This window comes from Mustela erminea, chromosome 4 (genome assembly GCF_009829155.1).
Source record: "Mustela erminea isolate mMusErm1 chromosome 4, mMusErm1.Pri, whole genome shotgun sequence".
Classification (NCBI taxonomy): domain Eukaryota; kingdom Metazoa; phylum Chordata; class Mammalia; order Carnivora; family Mustelidae; genus Mustela; species Mustela erminea.
Window position 1 is genome coordinate 100,445,705 of NC_045617.1, and position 12,388 is coordinate 100,458,092.

At 35.9% G+C, this 12,388-nt stretch overlaps 1 protein-coding gene across 1 annotated transcript in view; it reads left to right on the forward strand.

Annotated features, from left to right (window-relative positions):
* Positions 1 to 10,115, forward strand: part of TINAG (tubulointerstitial nephritis antigen) — a 101,006-nt gene extending 90,891 nt beyond the window's left edge. Inside the window, exon 11 of the mRNA XM_032340285.1 lies at positions 9,451 to 10,115. Within this exon, the coding sequence (XP_032196176.1) occupies positions 9,451 to 9,585 (135 nt within the window). The 3' untranslated portion in view covers positions 9,586 to 10,115. The remainder of the gene's footprint in view (positions 1 to 9,450) is intronic.
* The last annotated feature ends 2,273 nt before the right edge of the window (positions 10,116 to 12,388 follow it).

The following is a 12,388-nucleotide window of genomic DNA, read 5'->3' on the forward strand; positions in this document are numbered from 1 at the left end:
CATTAAGAAAGAGTGATTAAGAGTGATCACAAATAATTTTATATCTCAGTCAGCTAGCAAAAGGAAAACAAACTAAACCTGAAGTTAGTAGAAGGAAGAAAAAAATATATATCAGAGTAGCAGTAAATGAAAAGGAGGCCAGAAAATCAATATAAAATATCAACAAAACTTAGAGGTGTGTATATATTTATATGTGTGTGTGTGTGTATGTTTTAAAAGACAGACAAAGCTGAAAAATTAGGTAGGTTATGAAAAAGGAGAGAAGACGGAAATAACTAAAAATCAGAAATGCAAGAGACATTACAATGAATATAAAGGATCATAATAGACTGCTATGAACACCCACGGAAGCACACAACCAACAAAGGAAAGCACAAGACTAAATGGTTTTACTGCTGAATTCTACCTAATATTTAAATAAAAATTAACACCAGTTCTAGCAGTTTTTGGTACAGTCTTTTGGGTTCTCTGTATAGAGTACCATGTAATCTGCAAATAGTGAAAGTTTGACTTCTTCCCTGCTGATTTGGATGAATTTTATTTATTTTTGTTGTCTGATTGCTGAAGCTAAGACTTCTAGTACTATGTTACATGACAGGGTAAGAGTGGACACCTCTGTCTTGTTCCTGATTGTAGAGGGAAAGCACTCAATTTTTCCCCATTAAAGATGATATTAGCTGTGGGTTTTTCATATACTGCCTTTATGAGTTTGAGGTATGTTCTCTCTGTTCCTGCTTTGTTGAGGGTTGTTATCAAGAATGGATGCAAAAAAAAAAAAAAAGAATGGATGCTGTACTTTGTCAAATGGTTTTTTTTTTTCTCATTAATTGAAAGGATCATATGTTTCTTATCCTTTTCCTATTAATGTAGTATATCACATTGATTTGTGAATAGTAAACCACTCTTGCAACATAAGAATAAATTTCCCTTAATCATGATGGAAGTTTTTTAAAATGTATTGTTGGATTCAGTTTTCTAGTGTTTTATTGAGAATTTTTGCATCTGTGTTCAACAGAGATATTGGCCTGAATTTCCTTTTTAGTGGAGTCTTTATCTGGTTTTGGTATCAGGGTAATGTTAGCTTCATAGAATGAATTGGGAAGTTTTCCTTCTGTTTCTTTTTTCTTTTTCTTTCTTTCTTTTTCTTTTCTTTCTTTCTTTCTTTCTTTTTCTTTTTTTCTTTTTTTTTGGAATGGTTTGAGAAGTATAAGTATTAACTTTTCTTTAAATGTTTGGTAGAATTTGTGGTAGAATTTGCCTGTGAAGCCATCTGGCCCTGGATTTTTGTTTGTCAAGAGTTATTTGATTACTGATTCAATTTCTTTGCTGGTTATTGGTCTGTTCAAATTTTCTATTTCTTCCTGTTTCAGTTTTGGTAGTTTATATGAAAGACTCCAAAAAACTGCTAGAAATGATAAACAAATTCAGGAAGTTTCAGGATACAAAATCAATGCATGCAAACCTGTTGCATTTCTATACACCAATAATGAAGCAGTAGGAAGAAAAATTAAGGAATCAATCTCATTTACAATTGTACTGAAAACTCAACACCCCAAAAATGAATAATCCAATTGAAATATGGGTGGAAGACATGAATAGACATTCTTCCAAAGAAGGCATGCAGATGGTTAACAGACACATGTAAAGATGCTCATCATCACTCATCATCAAAATGCAAATCAAAACTACAATGAAATATCACCTCACACTTGTCAGAATGGATAAAATCAGCAACACAAAAAACAACAGATCTTAGTGAGGTTGTGGAGAAAGGGACCCTCTTGTACTGTTGGTGGGAATGTAAACTTGTCCTGCCACTCTGGAAAACAGTATAAAGTTTCCTCAAAAAGTTAAAAATAAAACTACCCTATGATCCAGCAATTACATTACAAGGTTTTTACCTAAAGAGTACAAAAAAATACTAATGCAGAGGGATACATGCAACCCAATGTTTATAGCAGCATTACCTACAGTTGCCAAATTATGGAAGCAGTCTAAGTGTCCATAGACTGATGCATGGATAAAGAAGACATAGTGTTTGTGTGTGTGTGTGTGTGTGTGTGTGTGTGTGTGTGTGTGTATAAAATACATTATTATTATTCAGCAATAAAAAAGAAAAATCTTGCCATTTGCAATGATATGGTTGGAGCTAGAGAGTATTGTGCTAAGTGAAATAAGTCATTCAGAGAAAGAAAAGTACCATTTCATTCATATGTGGAATTTAAGAAACAAAACAAATGAGCAAAGTGTAAGTAAAAAGAAAGAAGGAGACAAACCAAGAAACAGACTCTTAACTATGGAGAGCAAACTCATGGCTATCAGAAGGGGAGTGGGTGGGAAGATGGATGAGATAGGTAATGGGGATTAAGGAGTGCACTTTTGTGATGAACACCAGCTTTTCTATGAAATTGTTGAATCACTTTATTTTACACCTGAAACTAATATTACACTTTATGTTAATTAAATGGAATTTCAATCAAAACATTAAAAAATTAACACCAAATCCTTCTCAAACCTTTCTAAAAATTTGAAGAGGAGGGAACACTCCCAAGTGCATTTCACAAGCCTGGCATTACCCTGATATCAAAACCAGAAAACGACATTAGAAGAAAAGAAAAATCCCCAATGAATAAAGATTCAAAATTTTCCAAAAAATAATAGCAAACTGAATTCAACTGTACACTAAAATGGTCATAATCATGATCAAAAGGATTTATGCCTGGCAACATAGGCAACTGCATTAATACAATGAGACATAAAAATTATATGAACATCTCAATAGATAGAGGCAAAGCATTTGACAAAATTCAACATCTCTTAGTGGTTAAGAACTCTCAAAAAATTGAGGTTATGTCACGGCTGGCGTGACAACACAACCAGGGTTGAGAGGGTAGAGGATGGTGAGATGAAAATGAGATGTAAAGAGACGTAAAGAGATGGGGACAGGAGGGACACAGTGGATGATGTCCAAGCACTGCCAATTTTATTCAAGGAAGCAAGGCATTATATAGCTAACAGAAACAACTGCAAAAAAGTATCTGTTTTTAACTGATTACGAAAGAGTTTGCAACATGCACAGAAAACCCTTCAAGCTTTCCCATTATCTATTTCCCAAGCACCAAGAGCAGACTCTCTGGTGCCAGACGTACTAACTTCAAGGCTACTCGAGACATAGTTTATGTAAGCACAGCACAATCTTACAATGGTGTAGTTTATGGTCTGCAAGGACAGCACAATTCCACAATGGTTTAATGAGCAGGCCTGTTTTGCCTATTCCAGATAAGCACATGCTGGCAACCACGTTGGTGAGTCTTAGGATCCATAGCTCAGGCCCTTTCTCAAGTGCTGCTCAATTTCCCACTCATGGGGTTATTAACCCTTGGGCTTCCAGGAGGCAGCAGTAGGGGCCTGGTTTGGTCTCTTGACTCTAGCCCAGTCGCAGCTGCCTACAAGTTTATAAGGAGTATGCCTCAGGATAATAAAGGTAATATATGACAAAGAGTAAACATCATATTCCATATATCAGTGAAAGACTGAAAGATATGCCTCTGAGATCAGGAATAAAATAAGGGTGCCTCCTCATAGTACTGGCAGTCCTAGAGCAATTAGACAAGAGAAAGAAACAAAAGGCATCCAAATTAGAATGGAAGAAATAAACTGTCTCTGTTTGCAGATGATGTGATTTTATATATATATATATATATATATATATATATATATATATATATATATATACCTTAAGACTCCACCAAAAATCTATTAGAATGAATAACAAAGTGGCAAGATAAAATCAACCACGAAATTCAGTTTCTTTCTTTCTTTCTTTCTTTCTTTCTTTCTTTCTTTCTTTCTTTCTTTCTTTCTTTCTCTCTTTCTTTCTTTCTCTCTTTCTTTTTCTTTTTTCTTTTGAGTGTGTGTATGAGCAGGGGGATGGGAAGAGGAGGCTCAGAGAAAGAGGGAGAGAGAGAGAACCTTAAGCAGGTTCCATGCCCAGTGTGGAGCTCAATCTCACAACATGAACTGAGCTGAGATCATGACCTGAGCTGAAATCAGGAGTTGGATGCTTAATGGACTGAACCATCCAGTTCCGATAAGTTGCATTTCTATACATGAATGGTAAACCATTTGAAAAAAATAATTCATTTATAATACAATAAAAAATGTGTACTTAGCATAAATATAACCAAGGATGTGAAAGGTCTGTATAATAAAAATTAAAAGAAATTGATAAAAGAAATTGAAGAAGACACAAATAAATGGAGTGATATCCCATGTTCATGGATCAAAAAAATGTCTGTACTACCCAAAACCATCTATAAATTTGATACAATCCCTATCAAAATTCCAATGGCAATTTTCACAAAAGTGAAAAATATCCTAAAATTTGTGTAGAGACACAAGAGACCCTGAGCAGCCAAAGTAATCTTGAGAAAGAACAAATTTAGAGACATCACAATTCCTGATTTCAAATTTTATTACAAAGTTATAATAATCAGAACAGCATTACTGGTATAAAAATAGACACACAGATGAATAGAACAGGATCAAAAGCCCAGAAGTAAACCCACTTATATATAATCAACTAATATTTGATGAAGGAGCCAAAAAGAAGCAGTGGAGAAAGGATAGTTTTTTCGATAACTGGTGTTGAGAAAACTGTTCAACCATATGCAGAAGAATGGAATTGGTTTTCTATCTTATACCAGTCACAAAAAATTAAGTCAAAATGGATTAAAGACTTAAATGTAAGCCTACAAATTGCAAAGATACAGGAAGAAAACATAGGACAAAATCTCCTTGACATTGATCTTTGCAAATATTATTTGGGTATGACACTAAAAATGCAAAGACAAAAGCAAAAATCAACAAGTAGAACTACACCACACTAAAAGGCTTCTGCCTAGAAAAACAATCAGCAAAATAAAAAGGCAACCACCATAAAGGGAGAAAATATTTACAAACCATCTATCTGATAAGGGGTTAAAATCCAAAATATATAAGGAACCCATGCAGCTCAATAGCAAAAACCACACATAATCCTATTTAAAAGTGGGCAATTGCCATGAATAGACATCCCCCCTCCCCCTGAAAATAATACAAATGGCCAATAGTTACATGAAAATGTACTTAATATTATTAGCCATCAGGGAAATGTAAATCAAAACCACAGTGAAATATTAATTCACACCTGTTTGCATGGCTAATGTCAAAAAGGCAGGAGAAAACAAGTGTTGGTGAGGATGTAGAGAAAAGGGAGTCCTAGTGCACTGCTGGTGGGAATGCAAACTGGTGCACCCACTGTGGAAAACAGTATGGAGACTCCTCAGAAAATTAAAAATAGAACTACCATTGATTTAGCAATTTCATGTCTGGTTATATCCTTCAAAGCTGTTTCTGTTACATTTACTTGTGATCAACTAGCTCCTTTCTGGCATTCATGCTATTCTTATGTACTCCATTAATATTTTTCCTATCCACCCCCCAAAGACTTATTCAGTCAAGCTCTAAATCCCAGGGGACATTCTGAACCTAGTCTAACTTTCTAATCATCCTTATATTTTAAAATTAAAAATAACTCCATTTCTATGAAGCCAGTACTATGCTGATCACCAAACCATACAAAGATTCCATCAAAAAGGAGAATTTCAGACCAATATCCCTGATGAATATGGATGCCAAGATTCTCAGCAAGATCCTAGCTAATAGGATCCAACAGTACATTAAAAAGATTATCCACCGTGACTAGGTGGGATTCATCCCTGGAATGCAAGGTTGGTTCAACATTCACAAATCAATCAATATGATAGAACAATAATCAATAAGAGAAGACAGAAGAACCACATGGTCCTCTCAACTGATGCAGAAAAAGCATTTGACAAAATCTGATTAAATCTCCTCAAAGTATAGGAATAGAGGGAAAATTCCCCAACTGTATAAAATTTATCTATGAAAAACCCACAGTGAATATCATTCTCAATGGGAAAAGGTTACAGCCTTCTCTGAGATCAGGAACGTGACAAGGATGCTCACTCTCACCTCTGTTGTTCAACATAGTACTAGAAGTCCTAGCAACAGCTATTGGACAACAAAAAGAAATAAAAGTATTCAAATTGGCAAAGAAGAAGTCAAACTCTCTCTTTTTGCAGATGACATGATACTTTATATGGAAAAACCAAAAGACTCCACCCCCCAAACTACTAGAACTCATATAACAATCCATTAATGTAGCAGGATACAAATTCAATGCACAGAAATCAACAAAGCAACAGAAGTTGCTTTCTTATACACTAACTCACTAAAATATAGAAAGGGAAATTAGAGAATCAATTTCATTTACTATAGTACCAAGAACCGTAAGATACCTTGGAATAAACCTAATCAAAGAGGTGAAGGATCTGTACTCAAGGAACTACAGAACACTCATGAAAGAAATTGAAAACACAAAAAGATGGAAAAGCATTCCATGCTCATGGATTGGAAAAATAGATGTTGTTAAAATGTCTATACTGCCTAGAGCAATCTATACTTTCAATGCCACCCCAATCAAAACTCTACCAGCATTTTTCAAAGTGCCGGAACAAACAATCCTAAAATTTGTATGGAACCAGAAAAGGCCCTATAATGCTAAGGAAATGTTGAAAAAGAAAAACAAAACTGGGGGCATCATGTTGCCTGATTTCAAGTTTTACTACAAAGCTGTGATCACCAAGACAGCATGGTACTGGCACAAAAACAGGCACATAGACCAGTGGAACAGAGTAGAGTCCAGATATGGACCCGCAACATTATGGTCAAATAATTTTCAACAAAGCAGGAAAAAGTATACAGTAGAAAAAAGACAGTCTCTTCAATAAATGGTGCTGGGAAAATTGGACAGCTATGTGTAGAAGAATGAAACTTGACAATTCTCTTACACCATACACAGAGATAAACTCAAAATGGGTAAATGACCTCAACTTGAGGCAGGAATCCATCAAAATCCTAGAGGAGAACACAGGCAGTAACCTCTTCGACAATGGCAACAGCAACTTATTCAAGACATGTCTCCAAAGGCAAATGAAACAGAAGCAAAATGAACTTTTGGGACTTCACCAAGATCAAAAGCTTCAGCACAGCAAAGGAAATAGTCAACAAAACAAAGAGGCAACCCACGGAATGGGAGGAGGTATTTGCAAATGACACTACAGACAAAGGGCTGATATCCAAGATCCATACAGAACCCCTTAAACTCAACACTCAAAAAACAGGTAATCACGTCAAAAAATGGGCAGAAGACATGAACAGACACTTCTCCAAAGAAGACATACAAATGGCTAGCAGACATGAAAAAAAATATTTATCATCATTAGCCATCAGGGAGATTCAAATCAAAACCACATTGAGATACTACCTTACAGCAGTTAGAACGGCCAAAATTAACAAGACAGGAAACAACAAGTGTTGGAGGGGATGTGGAGAAATGGGAACCCTCTTACACTCTTGGAGGGAATGCAAGTTGGTATAGCCACTTTGGAAAACAGTGTGGAGATTCCTTAAGAAATTAAATATAGAGCTATCTTATTACCCTGCAATTGCACTACTGGGTATTTATCCCAGAAATACAGATGTACTGGGAAGAAAGGCCATATGTACCCCAATTTTCATAGCAGCAATGACCACAATCACCAAACTGTGGAAAGAGCCAAGATGCTGTTCAACAGACGAATGGAGAAAGAAGAAATGCTCCATATGTAAAATGGAATATTACACAGCCATCAGAAAGGATGAATACCCAACTTTTATATCAACATGGACAAGACTGGAGGAGATTATGCTGAGTGAAATAAGTCAAGCAGAGAAAGTCAATTATCATATGGCTTCATTTGCTTGTAGAGCATAAGGATAACATGGAGGACATTAGGAGAGGGAAAGGAAAAGTGATTTGGGGGAAATTAGATGAGGAGACGAAGCATGAGAGACTGTGGACTCTGAGAAACAAACAGAGGGTTTTGGAAAGGAGAAGAGTGGGGGGATAGGTGACCCTGATGGGGATTAAGGAGGGCATGTATTGCATGGGGCACTGGGTTTAGTACATAAACAATGAATCTTGGAACACTGAAAAGGTAAAATTAAATTAAATAAGTAAATAAATAAAATTACATTAAAAATAAAATAGAAAGAAAATGTTTAATTCTTACTGAATTTATTCTGGATATTTCTCAAATACTTTCCCTATTTTTTTTCCTAGTTTCCCTGTCCCCATTAAGACATCTGAATCAATTATTACAAATTTATTAGCTAGCCTCCCTGAATCTTGTGTTTACCCTCTTAAATTCATCCTTTTCAGTTCACACAGAGTAATGTAATCAAAATATAAATTTGTCCACCCTGCTCTCCTGCTGGAAGCGACTCAAGAACTTGTCATCATTTTCACCATTATTTTCTCAATATGTATTTCCTTAACTTCCTTTCAGCCTCCTAACCTACCAACCTGTCTCTATTTTATTATCTAATTATTATAATTTCATTGCTTCATTTCAGTGGTTCATGCTGCTTCATCCTTTGCTGTTCATGCTTTTACTGTTTTCCTTTACCTGAATTTCTTTTCCTCCTGTTTTTATCTGGTTAATTTATTCCCAGGCTTTAATATGCACCCTATGTGGCACCTCTTCCATGACAACTTTCCTGAACCATGAGATGCCTCTCAACTGTCTTCAGTAGCTCCCCATGTACAGTTTTACATTAGTCCTTGGCTTACATATTTTGTCCTTCATTAGATTGTTGTCTCTCTGAACATTGGATTTCCTCTGCTACATCCCTGAACAGAGGAACATGGATATTATCTATTTGTGTTCCTCTGGTGCCTAGCACAGAGCAAGTCATATGGGAGACCCTATAATTGCAAATTGTGTATCATCTTTTGATGTGGTATTTCAAACTCTCACAATTTAAAAAAATATTTAAAAATATTTTATTTGAGAATTTGAATTTATTTGAAAATATTTATTTGAAAATCAAATATTTATTTATTTGAAAGAGAGACAGAAAGAGATAGCAAGAGAGGCAAAACAAGCAGGAGCAGTGGGAGAGGGAGAAGCAGACTTTCCACTGAGCAGAGAGTCTGATGTGGGGCTAGATCTCAGGACTCTGGGATCAGGAACTGAGCCATTAAGGTAGATGCTTAATGAGTGGGCTACCCGAGACCCCCATATTTCCATTGTATGGCTGGGAACAGATAGGTTTTATACAAATTGTGGTTATTGTGACTTGAGTATGCATGCATATTAATGTAATTGATAAATAATATGACTTTTATTCCTATTTAGAAAATATTTAGTCTCTTAAAGTTATGATCTATAATAAATTAAAAGCATCTAAAGCTATGTGTGAGTTCCCTGTGTTTTTTACGGTCAGAATTAAATATCCAACTATGCTACTCAGCTTTTCTTATTTTCTTTTTTTCCCTTACAGATTGCTGCCAATTCCTGGGGAAAGTCATGGGGAGAGAATGGCTATTTCAGGATTCTTCGAGGAGTAAATGAATCTGACATTGAAAAGTTGATTATCGCAGCTTGGGGCCATCTGACAAGTTCAGATGAACCATAACATATCATTAAATTTCCATAAGGCCATGCATTTAAGTAACCCCTTAAATTGAAATTAAGCAATGTGAGGTTCTCTGTGACAGTGGAATCTTTGCCTCTTCACCTTGTTATTATAATGTGACTGTTTTCTTGTTTCACCCCAGGCTCCATGCTTCTGCTTCCTTTATATCACTGAGCATATAAAAACACTAAAAGAGGACAGCAGAAAAGCTAAATGCCTTTAAAGTTCTCTGGTTGTCTTTCTTTTTCTTTCATAATAATGTCCTTTTTGACTTCGATAGTTCACAAAATGTGTGACAGCACTTGTCTTAAAAGTTCATGGCATTCTTTTGTAGAAATGAGGCAGTTTCTGTCTTTAACCAATGAGTATTTCACACAGAAAAATAGAAACAAAAACAACAAGCAAATAACAGAACAATGGAAACCCCAATTTACCATCTTCATGATTTTTTCAAGAAATGTTGTCTTAATTCATGTCTTGCTTTTGATTTGCCAAAAACAATGGAAATAGATTATTAATTGTTCTCTCAATAAGCTAACATTTGTTTCTTTTCATTTGTCTTAATCTAACTTGTAATCTGAACTCAAAAGGAAAGTAACTCTCCAAAAAGAAATAACTATTCGTTATGATAGTTTACTCTTTGTACTGTGTAGTGGCCTGTGCTGTAAAGAAGATGGTGTTTGGGAGGGAAAATTTCCCACCACCTCTCTTGGTTCTTTTGCCAGTCTAATAATTATATTAACATATTTACAGGAGAAAAACAAATATTTAATAAATTTTTAATATATTTATTAAAATATATTTATATATTTTAATATATTTTCTATGGGTACAGGTGCCCCATAGAAAAAATGAGACTCAAACAAAGGACTGAAACAGGCATCTTTTATAAGTCCTAGACAAAGGAACAATAAATTTGTGAAGAACTGACAAGACAAAGAAACCCAAGTTTGGGTACTAATAGGTGAGAAAGTAAGTAGAGTTTGTTTATATAGCTTTCTTAGCCCTGAATACCCTATCTCTGATGCTAAAGATATCTCTCTATCTTCTGATTCTGGGAGGGTACTTTTCTTTTTTTCTTTCTTTCTTTCTTTTTTTTTTTTAAGACTTTATTTATTTGACAGACAGAGATCACAATATGCAGAGCAGAGGCAGACAGAGAGAGAGGGGGAAGCAGGCTCCCCGCTGAGCAGAGAGCCTGATGCAGGGCTCAATCCCCTGACCCTGAGATCATGACCTGAGCCAAAGGCAGAGGCTTAACCCACTGAGCCACCCAGGTGCCCTGGAGGGTACTTTTCACACAGGAGATTCATTTCCTTTTTTCAGGGGGATGGAGAGGGTTGTCAGAGTATCATTATACTGGCTATTCTCAAGTAAGTTTAATTCAAAGTGATCAATATTTCGAAGTGGCATATGCTGGAGCAGCCTGCCCTGAACCCCATCACTGGTAAGTAATGAAAAGTTTAGAGGCTAACAAACAATGGAAGTACAGTCTTCACACACACACACTGCCCTTATTTTTTGGAATCCAGTACACTTTGTGTAAAGTCTGTTAAAACCAGTTGCAAAGCTGTATTTGGAAAGATAACATATTTACTCCCCAAAACAGCCACCTGATGCCATGAGTCAGAAAGAATAAATAGACTTTTATCACAACCATTTCACAGTTCAGTACTTGAGATTCTAAAATGTAAACTAAATTGGCACTAATTTGCATCTAATTTTTATTTTAGTTCTTTACAGTCAGAAAAACAAAAATAGCATCATTATAATTGTTGAGAAAGGATATAATCTTTTAATAATTCACTGACATCTTAAATGGCAAACTAACAAATGAAAAAACAAAGCTGATCAGTAAGTGAGCATGGCCGATTATAATTACAATGGTGGGATATCTGTGGCCTCCAATTTCTGGGCACCGTGTCATCAGAATTTTCATTGTGGAACTTTTCTATGCTTTTGTGCCCAAAGGTGCCCTGATTAGATAAACCAGACAAGCTGAAAATGTAAGGAAGCTGAGCACAAAAAGGTGAGTGTAGCTGCAGTTCCTTTCTCCATTAATCACTGCAACTTCATCAGAAGCAGGATCTTCTCACTTCGTTCTGCCCTAGATTATACACACAGGGCTGATTCACCTTGACCAAAGTTCCCCCAGAGGACTGAGAAATAATTTGATTTTGTTCCAATGTGGACTCCCCTAGAAACAGCCTCTGAGTTGAAGGTTTGAGTGCACAGTTTGAGCAGTGAAGAGAACACTGAAGAGAGTGAGTAGTGACGTAGAGTCATTGAAGGCAGACAACAAAGGCTGCATTACGAAGGAAAGTAGTACCACAGGCAATGTTCTTATCCCACTAGTGACAGTTCATATATTCCTCAGATAAATGTCACCCATGAAGGATGTATGTTGGTTCAGGATTGCTCCAGAGGGCCATGAATTTCCTGTTGGTCTGGTCTGGCAGGTTGTTGCGTCAAGAAAAAACCCTCAGACAAAGAAAAGCAGGTTCTGGGAGTTGGATGTCAGGCTGATGTCCACTGAAATGGTACAGGTGAGGTGATGTGTCTCTGTCACAGATGTTAACATGTTTTTAAAACATTCCTTAGATGCTAAAAACTGAGGAAATAATACATGATAATGCACTAAAATGGCAGACTACTAACCTCATTTTTAAAAGCACTTATGATTGCTGCCTATGTTCTCCACTAGGATTCTGATGGATTCCTGCATCACATTTAGGTCTTTCATCCTCAAAATAAACATTTTGAGTTTATTTTTGTGTATGGTGGAAGAAAGTGGTCTAGTTTA